Source organism: Octopus bimaculoides, chromosome 9 (assembly GCF_046866305.1).
Source record: "Octopus bimaculoides isolate indiv1 chromosome 9, ASM4686630v1, whole genome shotgun sequence".
Classification (NCBI taxonomy): domain Eukaryota; kingdom Metazoa; phylum Mollusca; class Cephalopoda; order Octopoda; family Octopodidae; genus Octopus; species Octopus bimaculoides.
The window spans coordinates 30,813,838-30,838,315 of record NC_142936.1 but is presented as its reverse complement, the minus strand read 5'-3'; the positions used below and the strand labels follow the sequence as shown (position 1 = coordinate 30,838,315).

The following is a 24,478-nucleotide window of genomic DNA, read 5'->3' as shown; positions in this document are numbered from 1 at the left end:
AAGACATGATGCAAATGGATGAGAACGGTTGCTTAAAGAAGTGCCAATAACTTAAGGGAAGGGGAAGTTGTGGAAGAGGAAGACCCAGGAACACATGAGATGAAGTACTGAAAACTGATCTCAAAATGTTGAGTGTTGTAAAGGAGATGACAAAGGATCAAGATATGTGGTGCATTGTTGTACTCAAGAAGACCTGCTCACCACAACTGAATTAATAACCTAAAACCAAGGTGTCACATAAAAAGCATTAGTGCTGGTGTCACATAAAAATCAATGGTGCAGATACCATGTAAAAAGCACTGATGTTGGTGTCATATAAAAGATACCCAGTACACTCTGTAAAGTGGTTGGCATTAGGAAGGACATCCAGCTGTAGAACTTAAGCCAAAACAGACTATGGAACCTGGTGTAGCCCGTGGCCTTGCCAGCTCCTGTTAAGCCATCCAACCTATGCCAATATGAAAAATTGATGTTAAATGATGATGATATATATACATATGTATACTTAAATACCTAGATAATTTTCAGCAGAATTGGCACAAGCCATATCTAACTTAATAGCAACACCTGGAAAAGACAATAATGTTTCATATTGGTACTGGTGTCACATAAAAAGCACTGATACTGATGCCATGTAAAAATCACTGGTGATAGTGCCATGTGAAAAGCATATGGGCCACCATAGATCATTCAAATAAAAAGTTATTGTTAGCAAGGATATATCCAGATGTAGGTAGTTTATTTGGAATTTCTTGGAGATATTCATTGAGGACCCATTTGAATGTTATGAGATCTTTTTCTTCTCTTGTGTCTTGGCATGATGTTAAAAAGAACGGGGCTAGATGTATGTGTGTATATATACATGTAGGTATGTACATGTATGTCTATATATATATGTAATGTATGTATGTATATGCTGTAGAATTTTATGTAATCTAAAATAAACTTAAATATGTCTCACATACATAGTAATTGACCCTCCTATTTTCATATCTTAAGCCTAAACATTTTGTCTCTTCATCTGTCTATTTCTCCTCCACTCTGCATGTATGACTGTGTTTGTCTGTATGTATGTATGTATGTATGTATGTGTGCACATATCCATGTGTTATGTATATTCAGTTGGATATATGCATAGGTATGTATACCCATACATGCATATACACACATATGTATATACACGCTTGCATGTGCACACACATACAGCCCTACATTTCTATACTTATATAAAATATAGATACACGAATCAAAGATCATAGAAAGAAATATATATAAGAAAGTGTGGATGAATAACAGTGAGTTAGGAGGTCATACACCAGATTATCAAATATTTCACTATTTATTGAATATGGAGGTTGCAAACAAATATAATGAGAATGCATAACTGGGAGGCCAATGACATAATATAACATCACTCAAACAACATTTGAAGATTTAACTACATTAGAGAGTATGATTAAATACTAGCTAAGAATTATTCAAAGCCTATTAGGTAACTGGTTTAAAATATCAAAATGTGCTTCGCATTTGATGTGAGCATTTTATTCTAAGTTCATTAGACTTGTTACGGATATTACCTGAATATATAAAAATTTCCCATAATCCAGCACAGCAAAGAGTGTAATATTCTATGCCCTCTAAATAAATATTATTTAAATCTTTAAATGTTGTTTGAGAGATATGTTACATTATGTTATCAGCTTCCCAGTTATGCATTCTCTTTATATTTATTTGCAACTTCTGTATTCAATAAATAATGAAAACACCTCAGAGGCTCACTTTTTGCTGACCCTTGCTCTAAATACACTGACATTAAAAAAAAGAATAATAGGATGGCCATAACCAAAATGCCTTTCACCATAAATTTTGTGAATCCCATCAGACCTAGGCTGAACAACAATGTTGTATAATATTCTTATATTCTATTCAATTTTTGATTTATACACATCTGAGAGTTTATCTGTTCCACTCATTCATCATCATCATCATCATTTAGCATCTGTTGTCCATGCTGGCATGGATTGGACAGTTTGACCAGGACTGGAAAGCTGGAAGGCTGCACCAAACTCCTGTCTGATTTGGCAGTTTCTACAGCTGGATGCCCATCCTAATGCCAACCATTCTGGGAGTGTAATAATGATTTTTATGTGCCACCAGCACAGGTGTCATTTGCATGACACTGTTATCTGTCACAACTGCAATTTTACTTGGCTTGATGGGTCTTCTTCTCAAGTACAACATAATGCCAAAGGTCTCAGTGATTGCCTCCATGAGGCCCAACACTTGAAAGGAGCTTTTCACATGCCACCAGCATCAGACATTTTGCCTCCATGAGGTCCAGTGCTCGAAAGGTGCTTTTTACATGCCACCAGCACAGGTGCCAGTTACATGACACCAGCATTGGCCATGACTGCGATTTCACTTGGCTTGATGAGTTTTCTCAAGCACAGTATATTGCCAAAGACAGTCTTGCGTAGCCTGCCAAAGGCAGCGCTTGCCTTGGCGAGTCTGGTGTTGATTTCGTCATCAACGACAACATTTCTAGAGAGTGTGCTGCCAAGGTAGGTGATCTTGTCCACCACGTTCAGTCGCTGCCCATTGATGGTGATGTTGGGTTCAACGTAGGGCTTCGTTGAAGCTGGCTGATACATTACCTCGGTCTTTTTTGTGTTGATAGTAAGGCCAAAGTTGTTGCAGGCACCAGAGAACAAGTCAATGCTGTGCTGCATGTTGGACTCAGTGGCAGCATTGAGAGCGCAGTCATCGGCAAACAGGAGGTCGTTGACGGTGTTTACTGAAACCTTGGTTTTTGCTTTGAGCCTTCCAAAGTTGAAGACTGAACCGTCGGACCGGTACTTGATGCAGATGCCTATGTCTCTGACCCTCTCCATAACTTTCATCACCTGATCCAACAATTTGATACCTCTGTAATTATTTCTATCTAGGGCATCACATTTACCTTTGTAGCAGTTAACTATGGTACTACTACACTAGTCATTGGGTATGACTCCTTCGTGAACCACCTGATTTGCAATATGGGTGACTAGACCATAACCCACACCACCAGATATTTTAAGCATCTCAGCAGTCACTCCTGATGGGCCACAGGCTTTCCTTGTCTTCATATCCTTAATTGCTTTATCTACAAAGGTACTGTCAATTCAGATAGCTGGTCCCTCGATTGGGTCAACATTTGGCTGACTCTCCTCCTCCCATTCATTGTCTATGTTCAGCAGTCTTTCATAATGGCATTTTCAAGCCTCTTTGCAGAATCATTAAATACAAGTGCACCATCATCCATAAGGACACATTTCTCTCCTATGACATCGCAATTTTCTCTCACACACTGTCTTGTAATCCAAGACACTTCAAGTCTTTGCTCCTCATGGCGCTTCTCCTTTGGCTAAATAAACTTGTCACCTAGCTTCCCATCTGACTATCTGATTACAGCTCTCTGCTACCCCCACTCTTCCAGGCCTGTTTCTTTGCTCTAATGGCCCTGTCTACAGCATCATTCCACCACCACATCACCCTAGGTCTGGATGGGACTTAGTACCAGCCACTGATTTGGTCTGTGGCATTCAGCAAGCTGTCCCACAGGAATTCCCACTTGCCCTCTATGTCACAAGTCTGTAGCTCCTCCTCCCTAATATATATAATTTAGTTGATGTTCTCATGTACAAGTCTCTTTTGTGCTACTACTAATACATTCATTGTATTTATCTGATGGTTTAGATCACATAAATAAGATAAATGGATATACACAACTTCAATCCAATTAATCACAAGTATAGATCAATGTAGGTGTGATTAAGTTCACTTCTCAGTCATATGATTCCGGATTCAATCATACTGTATAGCACATTGGGTATGTGTCTTCCACTGAACTCTGAAGTTGACTAGTAGCTTAGGAATGGAATTTGTGTGGAAACCCATTGTGTGTGTTTTGAAGATGGGTCAACAAAAATTATGTCCACCAAATTGCAATGGCCTCCTTCTCAACTTTACCATCAGAAATAGAATAATCAAATGACTGGCTCATTAGAAACCTATAATATACATATCACAAATTAAATAGTGTTTAAAAAAATTTTTTTCACAGTCTGTTGGTCATGTTATTCTTTAAACATCAAGCCTTAATTTTTTTTTTCTTTATTATGATTAAGAATGGATTTCTGGTGTAACAGTTTTACCAACTCAGAAGCATCCTTAACTCTTTTGATAACCAATTACTCTGAGATTCTCCCTGTCCTTTTGATATAAAACTTTTTGTTTTAAAGTGTTCATCATCATCATCATCATCATCGTCGTTTAACGTCCACTTTCCATGCTAGCATGGGTTGAACGATTTGACTGAGGACTGGTGAAACCAGATGGCTACACCAGGCTCCAATCTGATTTGGCAGAGTTCCTAGAGCAGGATGCCCTTCCTAACGCCAACCACTCCGAGAGTGTAGTGGGTGCTTTTACGTGCCACCGGCATGAAGGCTAGTCAGGCGGTACTGGCAACGGCCACGTTCAAATGGTGTATTTTATGTGCCACCTGCACAGGAGCCAGTTCGGCGGCACTGGCAACGATCTCGCTCGAATGTCTTAAAATCTTTCTTCATAATTTTATTTCAGAACATTTCTGTAAGTCATGTTCTTGGAACATCAGCTTTAAAAAGAAATAAATGAGAACGTCATTTTACTGAATGCAACTAAATTCTTAGCTATTTTATAAGAAATAGAGTAATGAAAGAGTTAATACTTCATCTAAAACAATTTGTATTGATATTTTGTTACATTGATTTCAGTGAATATCTATGTGCCATTTTAACAGTTTCACTGATCCATACTGAATTTCCTTTTCATTTTTGCTGATTAGTTATTAATGTTTGCATCAATATATCTTAATAATGCCTATTTTTTAGCTAAATGGTTTGAGGCAAGTGAAGTTATGAGCATTACTCAATAATAAAATACAATGTCTATTTTAATCACCTGAACTACTTTGATAAAATGTTATATGTGTAGATTGTAGTTGTATAGCCTCAAGTCAACCCTGATCAAACAGACCTATAATAAAACATGTTCCAATAGTGACACTCTTCCCATTTTGTATATCCAACACTACATTATGTAATGTCCATCTTTCCTATTTTTAAAGACTTACAGGGTGAAATTTGGGACAGATTTGACTCGTAATTTCTACAAGTTAGTTGACCATTAGAGGTTCCTTACTCAATTTGTATGTTTATCTTATATTTGTAGAGATGCATGAGGCAAAGTATTACTCAGATTTTTTTAAACTTCAAATAAATTCTTACAAAACATCAGTAAAATGTCGATTACTTCATTGTGTTTCACTTGAAGCTGGTTTTGTGTATCAATATATCATAATAATGTCTATTTTCCACACACATACATTCATACATATACATACATTCATTGTTGTTAGAATCCTTGTATTCAAATACAATATTGGCTTTAATGGATGTTCAGATCCAATATCAAGACTGATCAAGATGAGTAAGTACTTACTGAAGCTTTATGTTGGAGTAGATTACTATCGTTGAGCCAACATGGTTGCTTAATGTACTAGAAATAGTAGTCAAATCTCCCTCAAATTACACTTTACTCTCTTAAATAAGGAAAGGACACATTTGATAATGTAATTCTATATAATGGCTGGTCAAGGTTGAAGTGCCTTTGATCATAGATTTGCTCAGTTAGGACTGAAATTGGGTTAAACAGCACTACAAGCTAACAAAACTACCAGCTTGAGTCAAAAGTATTTTGGGGTTTTTTTTTCAGTTTTCACTGATAATTTTTGGCAAATGGTATCTTCATGTTATGTCATTAATTTGATGCAATTTGTTGTCCAGTCAGTGCATTTCCAAATCGTTTATTCTTTATTTTCATATATATGTTTATTCTTTATTTTACAGCTTTGATAATGAGTGGTGAAAAAATTGCAGTTAGGGCCATTTTACGCTACCTATGGAAAAAAGGACTTTGTGCAAGGGCAGCAAGAAAAGAAATTAATGACATGGAATGCCCAAAACTGGTTTAGACATTTCAAGGAAGGTGACACCAGCCTCAAAGACAAACTAAGTTCAGGGAGGGAGACCTTCTGTTGTGGAAGATGAAGCTTGAAATGGTTGAACAACAACCAAGCTCAAGCACTCATACATTGTCAGCAAAACATGGTCTTTCACAAAGCACCATCAATCCACACCTCCATAAGCTCAGCCTTGTGAACAGATGCTGTCAAGAAACTTCACATGAAGTGATGAATGGCTAGATTCAGTGACATGTGGACATTTGCAAACAACTGCTGCAAATCCCCAAGATGCCTGTTTTTGGCATTGAATTGTAACTGGAGATGAAAAAGGAATCTATTTTCATAAGAGACATCAGTTGCTTCGTTCCAGCCAGGTTTCAAAACACATGGTTGTGTTGTCTGTTCGGTGGCATTTGAGTGGGTATTGTTCTTTGAGCTTATCCCAGATGGTCATACTGTGAACACTAACTGCAATGAGCGTATGATGCTTTGAAAGCCTGCTACTCAGCATTGGTCAAAGACATGACAGCGCCAGCACATAATGTCAATGTGACCAGGCACAAAGTTGAGGAACTTGAGGGGATGGAAGCACTGCCACGCCCTACCTACAGTCCAGATTGTACACCATCAAATTACTACCTTTTCTGAACCGTGGTTCCTTTCCTGCACTGACAGAGGTTCAACAATAGTTGAAAATGGGTGCAGAGAGTGTTTTTGTTTCTAAACCAGCCAAATGGTATTATTGTGGAATTGAGCATCTGGCACAAATACGGCAACAGACAATGGAATATGAAGGGATATATTTTGATGAATAAATGCTTTTCATATGTAATTTGTTTGGACTGTTAATTAAAGCATGAACTAAAAAAAATTCTGACTCTAATTCTTACAGTGATGACTTATACATGGTATTTATTTACATTTAAGAGGTATGGGTTATTGACAATTATGGACATAATGCAATGTCAGTGCCAATTTATGAAGTCAAGATTCAATAGTGCACACTAACAAGGTGTTATGAAAGAATAGCTATAAATCAAGCTTTATTGTAGAGGGATTGCATTGTCATCGAATGAATTTAATATTATACTCATTAGGTATTTTTATAGCATAGCAAGTATGATTTGATAAAAATATTAATATTATTCTTTTACTGCTAATAATCAGTCCATTAGATTCACTTCTGCCATATTTCTAACAATAACTTCTATTAATTCTCTCCAGGTTTTGTTACTTTTTACCCCTTTTACCTACTTGTTTTAGTCATTTGACTGTGGCCATGCTGGGGCACTGCCTTGAAGTGTTTTAGTTGAACAAATCGACCCCAGGACTTATTTTGTTGAGCCTGGTACTTATTCTATCAGTTTCTTTTGCCGAGCTGCTAAGTTACAGGGACATAAACACACCAATACTGGTTGTCAAGCAGTGGTGGAGGACAAACAAAGACACACACACACATATAAAGAAATATAAAATATATATATACACACACAAATCCACTCACGAGTAGAAGACCAAGGTGCCATACAGTGGGACTGAACCCAGAATCATGCAGTTGAGGAGCAAGCTTCTTATTACACAGCTACACCTGCACCATGCCTGTTAACTGCATTTAGAGACCCATGAGATTTTAACTCAGAGCATGTAGTTTTCAATGAAAAATAACAGCTATCTCATCCAACCAAGCTAATAGGACAGCCTCTAGATGGTCATATGTGATCTTAGAAATAGGAACCCTTAAATAGTATTTCACTATCTGAAACAAAGAAAATAATTGAATAATGTAATAATCCTATATTCCCCTTAAAATACAGAATGATCATGGTTGGAAGGCCTTTTTTCATAGTCTTGTTCAATCTAGATGAACTAGGAACAGCAACAAAAATGAGTTATAATAAAGTTGTATCATATTAAATGTATATAAACCATCATACTAAATGTATATCTGTGTATCGTTCAAAATGTATATACACCATTGAAAGGCATACTGCTGTGGTTATATTAATATTTCCATAGTTATTACATATTTTTCTCCTTCCTGAAAACCAGTAATATTCATTATTTTACTAATTCTTCATTAAAACAATATTGGTCAGCTTTCTCAAAGTCTGTAGTGTGTGTGTGAGTGTGCATGTCCATTACTTTAAATGAGTTATTGGGCCAACAAAATCATTTTCATGTAACATCAAGAACAGACCAGCACAGAGGCGCTCATACCTCTTCAGGTTATTGACTTCAACATGAGCTATAGATGGAGTGGAATTTCTCAACCAAAGCTGAATATATTTTGCAGATTCCTTACACTTTTCAACAGTATTCATGTTCTCCATCTCTCTCTTTCTTGCTCTCTTTTCTCACCATACTTTTGAATTGTGTAAGGGAATAGAAAAATATTTGATATTGATTAATATGATTAAGTTCCTTACACTGGAGTCAATGTAGTCAACTTAATCCCTTTCCTGAAACTACTGGCTTTGTGCCAAAACTTGAAACCAATATGATTAAGTTCCTTTGAAATGTTAGAATTATAGGTGCAAAGAAATGGAGAATTGCAATCTTCATAGTTTTTCTTTTTAGACATTTATTCAGTTTTTATTGCTTATTTGTTTGTTCTGTTTAACATCTATTTTTCCATGTTAACATGGAAATCCTACCTCCCTTAGGAACAAAACTGAGGCAGGATTTTGACAGCAGGATGCTCTTCTTCACACCAACTCTTACCTGTTTTTCAAGGGAGGGACTTTTTATTCCAGAGGAATTTGAAGGTACAAAGCTAGCAGAATATTATTTGTTGACAGTAAATATCAACAAATGTCACCTGTTGCTATCCAACTACAAACTATGATATCACTGTCAGAAGCTGAACAGAAAATGATGATGTCAACTATTAGTAGCTGTAATTCAGTGTAGTTTTGTAAATATTCATATTCATGCATGCACATGTAAATGTATGAACACACACACACACATGTGATAAGCTCCTTTCAGTTTATGCCAACCAAATTCCCTCACAAGATATTGATCAACATAGAGCTAAAGTAGAAGACACATGCCCATGATGCTACACAGTAGGATTGAACTCAAGCTACCAAGTCATAAAATTAGTTCATATTAATAATGATTTTTTTTCCCTTTTTTCACATAAACTTGTATGGCAGGCATGTAGAATCAACTGAATCAATCTCAGATCAGGACATACTTATTTTATGGTCTCCAAATGGATTAATGTAATATCAACCCCATCAGGATTTGAACATAGAGGGAGAAATTTAAAATTAAATACAATCAGTTTGTTACACAAGTTTCAGTCCTACTTTCCATCAGCGTTTAGAAATAATAATAATAATGAAAATGAGAATAATATTAATGTTATGGTAATATTGAAAAGTAATGTTTGTTGCCACTTCAACATGGTTGTTCCATACGGAAGAGATTACTACTATTTTTTAACCCCAGGAGAACACCTTCTCCAGCTGGAACAATTGTTATATGAGAAAGTAAATTCTCTTCCTTCATCATCATCATCATCACCACCACCACCACCACCACCACCACCACCACCACCACCATCATCATCATCATCATCATCATCATCATCGTCGTTTAACGTCCGCTTGTTTATTTTAAAGATTTAGAGACCATCTTAATGTCCTAAGTAGCTTGTAATTTTTTAACCCTTAAATGTCACTAAATTTTATTAAAGATATTCTCTCAAAAGAATTAGCATTGTTAAAATTATACCTGAATGAATTATATATAGATAGTAAGCATTGTGGAATCAATGTAAAAAGAGATATAGCAACCATGGAAAAATATCTTTAAATTTTCCAAATCAGCTACTAAAACCAGCTTAGGTAAGAACTGGTTGTGGTAAACAACACAATTATTTTGTTATATATTTTACACCTTGCATGGTTGTTTCTGGCATGTAATTTCTACTTTTGATCTACTTTTGATTTGGAATTCATTACTTTGGAATTGCATTTTCTAATTTTTTAAAAACTTTCTACTTGTAATTTCCTGACAGCATGAATTGGTACATGTATATATGCATATATATATATATATATATATATATATATATATATATATATATATATATATATATAGCATTTATGTAGATATTTATTATATATATATATATATATATATATATATATATATATATATATATATATATACGTATGTATGTATATATAAAATTTATGCAGAAAAATACATGTATGATATTCAATGATATATCATTTTAAGAAGCAAGCATATTCTGCATGCTTACACAGACTGTTAATTTAAAATGTTCCTTTATTTTTAAGTTTTATCCTAGCTAATTGTGTTGTAATAAAATGCTTTTAATATTCTAAATAAGTCTGGAAAACTGTAGGTAAATTGAGCAACAATGAGGAATGCTTTCTTTTAACTTTGACAGATTTTTTTATTCTGTAAGGAGATTTGCTTTTGAGTAAGGTCAGAATTTTGTTATAATAACTGATTTATTTATATTTATTTACTAAATTAAAGATCAGTAGAAGTAATCTCCTAGTATTGCAGTACTTCAGTCTGTATCATCATTCATCAAAATATTTGCTTAATGACCTGTTATAAAATTGGAAATTGGGATGTGTATACCTTTTGTAAATTGCTCCAATAGGAATATGAAGCTACGTTTTGAGGTCAGTTGACTCAAACCCCACAAATGCTTCATTTTAGTAGTTTTGATATTTCAGCAACTTACTGAAATGATTCAGTAATGATTTTTAAGATGTATTGACATGATATATTTTTGTTATATTAATGTACTCTAATTAATAAAATATTTTAATGACTCAAATATGAAGAAGTTTTAAGATCTGTTTGGAGTAACATATTTAATTAATCTAATTAACTGACATTGAACTAATGGGTACAAATCCTATTATAAAAAGTTATAAAACTTTTTATTATAGATTTTGTAGCCATTTACAGAATTTTAATCAGGGTTTTGATTATTGGAGTGACTTGGCTAAATGACTATTTTCTAATGTCCTTGAGTTCATATCACAGGGCAGATGGTTTGTGTCTCTAGTAAACATTTAAGTCCATTAAGTATTTGGAATAGAATAGTACCCTCTCCAGGTGAAGTGTTCCTCATTTAATTAAGAAGACAGAAATTTATGTTTGGTAGTGGCTTTTAAGATCCTTTACTGTGGTACCTTCTGAAAAAAATACATTTTACTTTATATTAGTCTAGAGATACTTAAATATTTTCACTAACTGCAAAACATCTTTTATTGATAATAGATTCCAGACTTGTCTCGTTTATTCTCAGCATTACTCACAATAATTGTTTGAATTTGGAAATGAATTCAAGCTTAAATTGTTGTGATGAAGCAACATTGCCCTAATTCTACAATAATAAATCAAATATTTTTCTCTTAATTGCTAATTTTTAATAACAGTTAAATTGATGTTAAAAATACAAAAAATGCAAATTAATTTCGTTAAATGGTTTCACAAGTTAAGATTCTTAATATTTTGCAAAAATTTGTGCATTTTTTTTTTTTTTATGATTCCAGGTTAGCCTCAGTCCAACAACACAACAGATGCTTGAGTCCAACACCTCTGAGTCAGAAGGCCCCAATAACAGCTTTGAGTCCATCGCTATTGCCTCAAAACCCAATGAAGGTGGTCAACAATGATAAGCCAGGAACTATACAAATAATTTTAAATTATCCAAAAGTTAGTTCTGGCCAACAACAACATGAGAATGAACAGAAACTATCCCACAGTACATCTCATAACAGTGCTGATACTTCTAGCGGTAGTAGTGGCAATAGTGTGTACAGTTTGACTTGCAATGATGATCAGGTGAGTTACATTATATGATATATATTTAGTATATCCCACTTATACACATTCTAGAGTGTCCATAAATATCATATCTGCCATTTAGACATGGCATAAAATAGCAATGCAGTTTACCTTCTAGTAATGTTTAGCACACTGCTTCAATACTCAATGTATACCATTGATATAAGAACATGTGCACTATTTCTGTATATTCCTAATTATCTACACTATATGTACATATAACTTCATCCAAGCATGACTTCTGTTTTATAAGATACTCAGGTTCACTCTATTATACCATTTATCACTCTCTGTTAGGTTGTCCTGCTCCAAACACCGTCTATAGTTGTCCAAACATACTCTACAATTATCCACTTTATAATAAGTATTTTTTCTGCACTATTACAAAAATACATTTGCGTAAGTTAATCTCATTTCAGTTGGCTAGTAAATAACATAAAAAGTTAAATATGTGAGAGATAGCTTTGATATGTTATAAGTTCACTAATATTTGACTTGTGATAATGCTAAATCATTTCAAAATGGGTAGCAGGGTTGTTACTTTTCAACTTGCCAAAATTATTTGGATAACCCCAATATCATTATTTTACAGAAAAACTAAATGTTTTAGGCATGTTTATATGTTATCATAAAACACAGAATTGTTTAGGAATTTTTTCACAGCTTTTGATAAATAAGATCTTTTTTATTAATCAATATGAAGAGGAGAGCAATATCAATTGTGATTTATATATATTCAATTTGCTGAGTGCTTGATAGCTAGTCCCATGCTATCATTCTTCCAAAGTACAACTGACAGGAAATACTCAACAACAACATGACCTGACTAGTGATATTAATAACATCCAAATTCCCCTCAAATCACACCTTACCATCTTAAAAAACAAATGAAGGGCACTTGGATAATGAAGGACACATTGGATATATCTTCTGAAAATAAGATAGGACTGGAATTCTTTAATCATATATGTTTATTCAGAGCTGACCTATGACTAAACAATAACATGACTTGACCATGAAGCAAGAGTGACATAACATAATGTTGCAAAACTGAGATTGAAGAATTTATTACTTGAGCTCAGATTCCATCTTTTATTTTCTTATGTCTAGATTTTTCAAGATATTTATTTATGATACATATATGACAGATTTGATTTCTATTTTCTTTATTTTCATAATAGTGATCCTTTACTAAGGTTGAATAAATTATAGATTGCATGATATTCAATGCTTTTCTCAAGAGCATGTGTAGCATAGATCAATTTGTAAACTTGAAATTCATTAAATATAAACATATTGAAATATTACTTATTAATTTCTTTTCAAGATTACTCCTAGATCTGGGGAATGTACATATTTACCAAGCACTACACCAAAACAAAATGTAGGCAGTGAAACACAAGAAAACCAAACGACTCCTTCCAAAATTGGGAACAATTTTCGTTCTTCGTCACAGACATCCTCCAACCAACTCCAAATCAATTCTGTTAAATCTGATTTCACCGACTGTGTATCTATTAATCCAACTACAGAGGTGTCTTATATGAAACCAGTGTCAGCTCCAGAGAAAACTAGCAAGATGGCAATAATATCCGAGTCTACTTCCCCAAACAAAGAATTGTTTTCAGGAAAATCAACAGAAAATTCAAAGGAATCTTCAGCAGATTTAATCAACAAAATACATTCAGCTCGTGCTGATTTCTTTAGTTCAATGCTAACTTCTGAAAACTCAATAACTCTGAATAAAAATAATTCTTCTAGTCCTACAACAAAAATGGATTACACAGTCCATTTCACGTCTCCAAAACCAACATTCACCATTGCTAATTGCATTCAGTCCACTGCCAAAAATAGCCCCAAACCAATCACACCAACAGCAACAGCAGTTGCTGAGTTATGGCCTAAAGATCCTCCACCAATTTCAAAGAAACCTTCCCACTTGTGGAAAGTAAGACCTTCATCATATAATTTTGATGGCACCAATGTTGCAGTTTGTTCTGGCTCATCTTCAAATTCAGTTATTAGTTTACCATATTTCAGTAATAGCTCCAAATCTTTACCAACCCCACCCTCCAATAATAAAAGTGATTTGAAATACTGTGAAACGAAAACTGCAATTTGTTCAAAGAAAAGCCCACCACCACCACCACCCCCTCGTAAAAGCAGCAAAAATTCATATGAAGTGAAACCAGCTCCTACTAGTAGCACCCCTCAAGTAGTACACTACACTCTTACCCAGCATTGTAATCCTTCAATGAGCTCTTCTTTTTCTATAAATACATCTCTTCAACACGACAACAAACATCCCAAAAATAATGCTAGAGACAATTCTCCATCAAGAGAAAGTGCTTGTAGCTCAGGAAGCTCAGCTTCCAGTGACTCACAGCATAGTGTTGTCAGAGTATCTCTACACACACAACAGAATGGTAATGGTTTCAATAAAAAAAATAAACCCAGCCCTCCCCAACGAAAAAGTAGTCAGTTGAGTCACTTGCCAGCCTCAACACATTCACCATCATTAAGCAGACCTGCTTGTTGGGAACAACCTGTATTCAATGGCGTCAAAGGTTTATCAATGAATACTAAGAGAGATTTACAAGAAACTGCAATAGACTAAGAATCCATTACAGTAAATGGTCAGGACTAGCTTACTGCAAACTTATCTTCAAAAAGAAATAACAAAATAAGTCTAAATTGTTGAAAACAGAAAACTGTGATGTTTTTGGAATTTTCGGTTTTTCTTTCTTTTTTTATTTTATTTTTTTTCATAATGATATATTAACATTTTTTAAAGTATAACATTTTATAACCTAATGAATGTTGTGAAAAGATATTTCCTTCTACACCTCCTAATGTTGATTATTTTCCTGTTTTATAAGTAAACTAAGGGTATCATTCTACTTGGAAATTTAATGAAGGTTTTTCTATTTTTTATTAGATTTGTACATATGAGTATAAAACTCTTTCCTCATTTATTGAATTCAAAACTGTTTCCATCTTGAATTTTTTTTCAACTGTTTTTTTCTAATTATATCTCATGTCTAATGTTGCACTCCCTCCCACCAAATGAAGGTTTTCAATTCCAATATCTTGTTCAGCATCTAATGCTAATTCCTTCCTTCACAGATTTCCTTGACTTGTTCAATATCTTTCAAATTCCAACTTATATAAATAACTTTTCAACATAATTCCACAAAAACAAAGTGATTTATTTATTGTAATACAGAACCAAAATAAAATGATAAAATTATATCTTAATCTTTAATTTTAATCTAATGTTAAATACTTAATTGCTAAAATGAATGAAAGTTTTACAGTCAATTCTGAAATAACAATGAAGAGTTTCTTTTATTATGTCTTAGCAAAATTAATATTAGTATTTAAGAATATATGTTAATATAATGTTCAACTGCTGGATTAATTAGCTTGAATTAGTTTATCAGTAAATTTGAGAGTATACTTATCAAAAGTTATTAATATTAAAATAAGTGTGTGTGTGTGTGTGTGTGTGTGTGTGTGTGTGTGTGTGTGCGCGTGCATGCGTGCGTGCGTGCATGTGTGTGTGCAAGATAGATAGAGTACAGATAGAAAATCATTTGATAAAACTCAGTGGTCATGCCAGATAACATTTAAAGAACAACTCTATTTCCATCTGTATTTATTCTATTACTTATTACTACCAAAGCACATAAAAAATGATTCAGTAGTGATAGGGATTCTGTTGACAGTATATAGATATATCATATACATTTAAAATTAATTCAATATTCAAAACTAAATTTTATTCATTTTTTAATGAAAATAAGTTTTATACATTTTATAAATAATAATGATTTTTTTTTCTAATTTTTGGTAGAAGGGCAGTAATTTTGAGGGAAGGAGAAAGTCAATTACATTAACACCAGTGATCAACTGGTAATTATTTTATCAATTCCAAAAGGACGAAAGGCAAATCAGCCTCAGCAGCATTTGAATACAGAACTTAAAGCTGGATGAAATGCTAACAACTCTGCCAGTTCACCACCTTATTAATTAAAATGCTGATGAATTAGAAAACATAAGTTCTACATAGTTGTTTTTCAGTTTTATTTTATTTTAAAATTTATTCTATAAAAACATGCAAGATAGCATTCTTGACTATCTAATCCAGACAAGTTACTTGTAAAAACCCTTGTATAAATGTATGTATATAGAATATGTTTGGGAGAGGTCCTAAATTCTTCATTCTATTTACTTCTGAAGGAACTTAAGAAAAAACTTAAATTAGGTTTAAACATAATAAAAGATAGTCTAGAAAAGGCAATCTCTAAATTATTTGCAAGATACCCAGGATTGAAATTGAAAGGGTGCTACCATACAATAATGTTTTAATTACTCTTTTTTGATCTTCAGTCTGTTGACGGTCAATTATACTGGGTTTCAAAAGCATCTGCTGTATCTACTGAAAAAGATTTATAACAAACAAATTTAGACTAAAATTCTTAGTCTTAATATTAAAAAAAAGGAACAGATAGTAAACCAACAAAAACAGTAGTGAGTGATGAAATACTTTGCAGTGCTTAGTTTCATCCTACAACATTTTAATTTCATATTTCACTATGATCAACTTTGCCTGTTACTTCTGTGATTGATAAAACCAGAACCAATATAACAACTAGGTATACTTTCTCTCATAAAAAAATGGTTTAGAGCTAAAGTAAGAAACTAAATATATATTAAAGTAATACAGTAGAATCTAAAGAAATTAGAGATGGTCTGTGCTGACATATACAAAAATTATTTTGCCTGTTAGAAAAAGAGGAGTCTAACATTTCGTACAAGGCCATTCATCAGAGAGGGAAACATTTGACTTCTCTTCCACACAACAAAATAATGTATTCCACTTTTCAACCTATTTGTAAATATGAAATACATAAGAGGGCAATGAATTAAGAGCAAGTCTTTGGCACCAGGTTGAAGTAAGCAGGGTTTCAATTACTACTTGCTGCTTCAGTTTATTTACATTTCCCTCCCAGTTTCTAAATATGAAGGTTTATTTAAATCAATAATAAAAATCTGGCTACCACCATAAAAATAAAAATGAACCCCTTGAGAGCAGATACTGAGTCTTCAGATATGATCATTCTAATTTACTGATATTACAAATACCTTTGACAAAGAAATATGTCATTTTTCCTTCACACTATATTAGACACTGTTGGGAAATATCATCTTCTGCCATAGTTATAAAGCCTATAGTGAAGTGAAAATGGGAAGGTGTCAATGAAATATATTTTTACTATTTATTCATAATAATATTGATATTTGATTATAATAACAATAACAAAATATTTTAACTATATTTTAATATTTTAAACAAAATTCTGCAAGGAAATTGAAAGGCAAAACAGTGAACTTTAAACTATCAGAAACATATTTTTAATGAACTTGACATACAATAGGGTGTTGCACGATATACACAGAACTGAGTATAATATTGTTGAGGGTTGTTAAACAGCTAAAAGTCAATAAAAATGTGTTGAAACACCTACACTTCAACAGAATTTAAGTTGTATGATGCCTAGGATTGAAATTGAAAGAGTGCTACCATACAATAATGTTTTAATTACTCTTTCTTGATCTTCAGTCTGTTGAAGGTCAATGATACTGGGCTTCAAAAGCATCTACTGTATCTACTGAAAAAGATTTATAACAAACAAATTTAGACTAACAATCTTAGCCATGATATTTTTAAAAAGAATAGATAGTAAACCAACATAAACAGTAGTGAGAAATGAAATACTTTGCAATGCTTAGTTTTGTTTTACTACATTTTAATTTCATATTCCACTATGATCAACTTTGCCTATTGCCCTTCTGTGATTGATAAGACCAGAACCAATATAACAACTAGGTATACTTTCTCTCATAAAAAATGGTTTAGAGCTAAAGTAATACATAGAATCAATAGTCAAAAATGAAAATAGGCCAAAAACTTAAAATTGAGAGAGGTAAAAACTTAAATTTCTATAAAGGAGCTTGCTGAACATGCATATATATATATATATTGTAGTAAATGCCCGTCGAGATAGAAGTGTCATAAAAGAAACAACACCTTTTCTAATGTTTATTTTTTTATTCATTGTGTAAGAAATAAGCTTACTTTAAAAGATGGACTAAGAATGTTACCAATGTAGTTTATTATCTACAAAATAGTGGAATATTAGGAAATGGTCAGTGACTCGCAAATTGAAAATGTTTGCAAAATAGAATGATACTCTTCTTTATGTGGGAGGAAAGAAGTTTGACAGATTTTTCTTCTTTATCACAACAAACTGACATATTTCACTTTATTCACAAAATGTGAATATTAAGTTAGTATGAGTTACTAATTTTTAGCTAATTAAACTGTAGTGAAGGAAATTAAACTCACACCAAGCCAAGTTCATAAGTCGGTTCTAACTCTCTGTTAAAGCTAATTTCCTCCATTTGCATTATTAATCTATTTTGGTCTTCAATACATTTTTCCTGTAAAACTCCTCTTTCTCCTCATCAATAAATGTACCTCAGTAACAAATCAATGAGCATTCAAAGGCTAACAAATTGTTTCATGTTATCAAGGAAACAAATTCAGTTCATCGCTTCCAATTTTCTTTCATTCAGAAGTACACAAGATTGATAGAATTCTATTTCATGACTACTTATTATTATTATTATTATTATTATTAATAATAATAATAATAATAATAATAATAATAATAATAATAATAATAATGGCTTCAAATTTTAGCACAAGGCCAGCAATTTTAAGGGTGGGAGTAAGTCAATTACATCACTCCCAATGTGAAACAGGTACTTATTTTATTGACTCCGAAAGGATGAAAGACAAAGTTGACTTCAGCAGAATTTGAGCTCAGATGAACAAAATGCCACTAAACTTTTTGCTGGTGCACTAATGAGTCTGTCAGCTCACTGCCTTATCAATAATAATACTAATATTTTTTCAAATTTTGGCACAAGGTCAGAAAATTTATATCATCATCCCCAGTGGTCATCAGGTACTTAATTTGTTGACCCTGAAAGCATTTGACTTCAGCAGCATTTGAACTCAGAGTGCTAAGCATTTTATCCAGTGTGATAACAATTCTACCAGTTTGCCACCTTACTACTACAACTACTACTACTACTACTACTACTACTACTACTACTAATAATAATAATAATAATAATAATAATAATAATAATAATAATAATGATGATGATGATGATGATGATGATGATGATGATGATGATGATGATAATAATAATAATAATAAATAATAATAATAATAATAAAGTGCCAGGAGATCAACATAGCATCATGAAAGAAAGAGAAAAAGTTGATAAATATGGAAACCTGAGAATTGAGATCGCTAAGATGTGGCAGCTACGAGAGTCAAACATAAAGGTTATCCCTATTGTCAGCAGAGCATTGGGTTCAATACCACCCAATCTGAAAAAACATCTGAAAACCTTAGAAATACTCTACAATCTAGATGTATTGCAAAAGTCGGCATTACTTAGAACTGCATGCATATTGCATGAGGTCCTTGTTGTGACTTGACAAACAGTACAAACCCCTGGTAGACACAATATCTTCAATCAACAACCTCACAATATTGTATACTGTGCAACGTCTATAATAATAATAGTAATAATAATGGTTTTAAATTTTAATATAAGGTCAGCAATTTCATTGAGGGACTAAGTTGATTACATTGATCCCCAGTGTCCAACTGGTACTTACTGCCAACCTCAGCAGAATTTGAACTCAAAATGTCACTAAGCATTCTGCTCAGTATGCCTCTAAGCATTCTGCTCAGTATGCCTCCAAGCATTCTGCTCAGCATGCTAACAATTTTACCAGCTCGCCACCTTATTACTACTAATAATATTTTTTATCTACCACATGGACAACAGATAAGGAGATATTATATGGACATATTACAAAAACTGGGTTTTAGTTTGAAATTGAATGAGAAAAATGAAAGCGAAAGCTATGAGAATGTCAGTTTTTGTTTTTGCTTTGCACGTTTTTATAATCTTTTTTTAAATAGAAGTATCATTTATGTTTGTTGAAACATTTAATATCCTTCACTTACAATGTCAATATCTGGTGAAAAAAATTCCATTTTACCCTATGAGTGCCAATTACAGTGTGGAAGGTTTAGAAGAAATTAAGAGTTTATTTGCTAGAAACATGACATAAGTCAGTCTAGCAATCCACTGCTCAACAGTATGATAATACTAATAATAGAAATAGCCCTTTTCAGCTATTGAACTCACTTCAACATAAATTAAAGAATGTGGTCGTTTAGGAACCTAATTTAATTTTGAAATATATTTTTATTACTATTTTTTATTCACTTTAAATCTAAGTACTATGCAGTACACACATTTAATGTTTTTTTTGTTTTGTTTTGTTTGTTTTTGTTTTTTCACTGTGGGCCTTTGTCTTTCAAGTTGAAATGGATTTTCTTAAAAGCTTATTACTCCTTTGCAACTTATTAAAGAAATTGTGCAATGTCCTTGGCAATCTGTTACCCCAGCTATTAAGTAACTTGATTACAATTTAAAAGAAGAGTGAAATGTTTATAACTGTACTAACTTATTAATTTGAGATAGAGAGAAAGATTTTGATCTGTTCAAGTATTTTTAATTTTCTTTTTTTTTTTTACTTAAAAAAATAATGATCTTTAATGACTTTTTCAAAGATTCAGTTTTCTAACTAAATTATTCAATATATTTTTAAATCTTTCTCAAACAAAAAAAGAAAAATCATTTTTTGAAAATTTCTGCATGCCAAACAACCTTATCTAATAAACAAAGTAGCAAGTGCATTTCTTCCACAAGAAAAATAACAAACACTTAAACCTTTGTTTGGTAAATTGTGTCTTATGGAATTCATGAATACAGTGAATTTATATAATATTTCTTGCTTGTAATAAAGTTTTCACAATGATAATGTTTCAGTTCAAATACTATGTTGCTGAATATAATGTCACTAGAAGCAATGTGTGTGTGACCAGGATGAGATGCTTCTAAGTACCTTTGTTATTTTTTCTCTTGAACTAATTGTACTAAAATTCACTCAGTTTAACTTTCATGAATAACCTTTTTAAAAACAAATTATTAACAATTTTCTATGAATACCTATGCAAAAATGGAAATTAAATTGTCTTCATCCACATCTGTTTAAGTAATCTACATCTACTTGTTTTTCTTGTATGTAACTTTCTAAAAGTCCTACAAAACCAACTGAAAGCAAATCTGGGAAGCTGTTATAATAATATTGTCTTTATTAAACATATCATTTGGATCCAGCATATATACAAAAGTTACAAGTTTAACCAAAGTGTGTCATTTTACCTAGCTAAAACAAGTTTTCATCTTTTTTTTTTTTTCACTACCAATTATTATATGGTAATTACACAATTAACAGCTTGTGAAAATTTCTCTATTTTTATTTTTAAATTCCACTGGCATTTTTATATGAAATTTTAATGTTATAATTGTTTAAAATCTCATATTCAAGCAGATCTAGGTGAATATGTTGAGGTATTCATGTAGATTCACACAAGGTGCTCATTTATCACTCAGAAAAATCTAACTAAGCATAACGTGTTTCAAATAAATTAAATTTTGTAATTTAATTTATTTAAATTAATAACTAAGCATGTTATACTTAGTTATTACTAAGCATAATGTGTTTTAAAAACTAAGCATAACGTGTTTTAAAAAATTAATCTAATTAAATTTTGTAATTTAATTTATTTAAATTAATAGCATTAAATTTAATTTAAAATGAAGAATAAAACTTTGAATTTTTATGACTGACAACTTTAGAAAGGAATACATGAAGATAATTAGAATTTAATTAAGTGATATTCCCTGTAATAATTGTATTGCTAACTAAAGTGGTACAGGTGCCTCTAAGTGGCACTGTTTAGCTAGCAGGTATTTGTTCCTAGGGAGTGCAACACAAACTCAGGGACTAAGCTCCTTATTTTCTACTTCAAAAAGTAATCATGAAAACAAAGTGAATTCAGAATTGATTGCAATAAAGAACTGCCTACAACAATCTACCCTTGTATTTCTATTTATTCCAGCAACTAACAACAATTTAGAAGAGTATGATATGGTCAAATGTCATGAGGAATGGAGTATATAGTCTAATAACACTGTGTAACATGATTTTTGTCCTTGCGTAACAACTGATATTTCCTATTTGCTTACCCCTAGAAAAATGGCTAATATTTCCTTCAAGCCCCAAAGAATCCCTTTCAACACATGGCTATGATGTTCCCTACTACTCCTGCTCATCATCAGAGATGTACATATTGTCAGCCACTAAGGGACATACTCAAGTGGTTAAGGTCAAGCAACTGACAATGAAATCTGTGGTACTGAGAAGGATATTTGCTATAATGATATTTCTACTTCAACAACTCAATGCTAAATTTGTCTGAAATGTAATGAAAATTAGGTCAGTTTCAAAACATTGATGTCCAGGTTGCAAAAGCAAAGTTTGAAGGGAATAATAGGAAATAACACTTACTGAGCAAAGACAAAAAAGAAAAATTAAAATTTTGTTACACAGTGTAGTCTGAGCATTGCTCTTTGTCTGAATGAGGAAAGGAAAGAAAAGTGTTGTTCCTAGGATTTCAGGGCAAGTAAAAATGTTGACTTGTCACCACTACCACTTTCTCTCACTTCCTCACACTCAGATGAAGAGCAAGGTTGCAAACATTATGCTCCTTACAGCAATAATATTTATTGAAGTCAAGTGACTTCAATAAATACTTGTCATCAACAAACACTAGCACCATTTTCCTCAGAGTTTGGTTTTTGCTCCCACAATTAAGGTCTGTTGTAGTATGTATATTTGTGTGTGTGTGTGTGTGTGTGTGTGTGTGTGTGTGTGTGTGTGTGTGTGTGTGTGTGTGTGTGTGTACCACAACAGACCTAAATTTATTAAGCTAGACAGAACAAAACTGTCCCAGAAGTGTTTGTTTTGCCTACCTTGAGGTTATATTGTGTTTTTGATGTCTATCCTGGATGAAACACCACAGCTTCACAACATTAAGTATGTAAGTATGTGATATTAATAATGTTTACATTATTTAAGTTGCTTCAAACAAAAATTCAAATTTTGTTTTCCTTATGAAATATATATGCACATCAGCAAATAGCTTTTAAACTTTGTTTATATACCTCTAGCTAGCTCAGGCAGGTCAATTCAGTGGTGAATGAGTGTGTAACCCTGAGAGCAGAAATGACCTTTCATTTTCTTTCACTACTAGGATGATTTTGTTTTGTCTAGTATACTGTGTTTTTGAACACAATACATTTAAAGGGGCCTACTCTGAATAAAATACTACAGCTTAGCAAATATATATATATATATAGTTTTAGGGAAAAGAACCAAGTTTCATGAACTCATCGATGAAAATCCACTATCACATATAGAAAAATTAATAATTAAAAGCACAATAAATGACTATAATATAATACAAAGTAAATATCATGAGATAAAGATATTATCTTTATCTTATATTTACTTTGTATTATATTATACTCATTTATTGTGCTTTTAATTATTAATTTTTCTATATGTGATAGTGGATTTTCATCGATGAGTTCATGAAACTTGGTTCTTTTCCCTAAAACTATATATTTATATATATTTTAATCTGTAAAGCTCAATTAAATTTTTATTTTTTATAAATTGATTTTAATTGAGTTTTTACCTGTAATTTTGGATTTTGTCCCTAATATTATATATATATATATATATCTGTTGTCCCTGTTTCTGGAGAGCATGTAGTCAATCTGGCTTGTGTGCTCACCACATTACTAGCTGGTAGGATCTCTGATGGATTTCTGAAGCAAGTATTGCAGATCAGCAAGTCATTTGCATCACAAAACTCCAGCAGTCTTGTTCCTTCCTCATTTCCAGAACCAAAGTAGTAACGCCCACGAATGCCATAAAATCCATTGGAGTGCTGCCCATTGAAGTCACCAGCCACAAGAATAACGTTGTTGTCTTTTGTCATCATGGTGGTCAGCAGAAGGAATTCATAGAAATGGTCCTTCTGTTTATTTGTTAGTCTTGCATGTGGAGCCTATGCAGAGATGTCATTGTTATATTAAACAAGACTATCTTTAGGCATAATAATCCTATCACACACCTTAACTACTTTGATCACTTTATCCACCCATTTCTCTGCCAAAAGAATATCTACACCACCTACACCTTGCTATGCACATTCACACATGCACATAGGTAAACGCATATGTGCACCCACACAACACACACACAAGCAACCTACATACGCACACCCACACAACACACACACACAAGCAACCTACATACACACACACTCATGTGCATACATTCACATAACTACACTTACATGACAGCCATATACATAAATAACACATCTTCCACACCAGCATATGTCTATCACACCCACATACATAAATAACAGAAACATATATACGCACACACACACACACACACACACACACACACACACACACATGTATAAACTCACACACGTGTGC

General features: G+C 32.7%; 1 protein-coding gene across 33 annotated transcripts in view; it reads left to right on the top strand.

The window, feature by feature from the left end:
* The window catches only part of LOC106875847 (coiled-coil domain-containing protein CG32809), a 931,982-nt gene extending 909,988 nt beyond the window's left edge, over positions 1-21,994 (top strand). For 30 of the 33 annotated variants that reach the window (XR_016243094.1, XR_016243099.1, XR_016243098.1 and 27 more), the window contains 2 exons: positions 11,599-11,890; positions 13,221-21,994. Coding sequence is in view for 26 of the 33 variants with exons in the window: in XM_052970538.2 (XP_052826498.1) it covers positions 11,599-11,890; positions 13,221-14,510 (1,582 nt within the window). In the remaining 7 variants the exon portion in view is untranslated. Of the gene's footprint in view, positions 1-5,930; positions 6,879-11,598; positions 11,891-13,220 lie in introns of those variants that run through there. The other 3 variants (XM_089357334.1, XM_052970547.2, XM_089357332.1) reach the window with 1 other exon arrangement.
* The last annotated feature ends 2,484 nt before the right edge of the window (positions 21,995-24,478 follow it).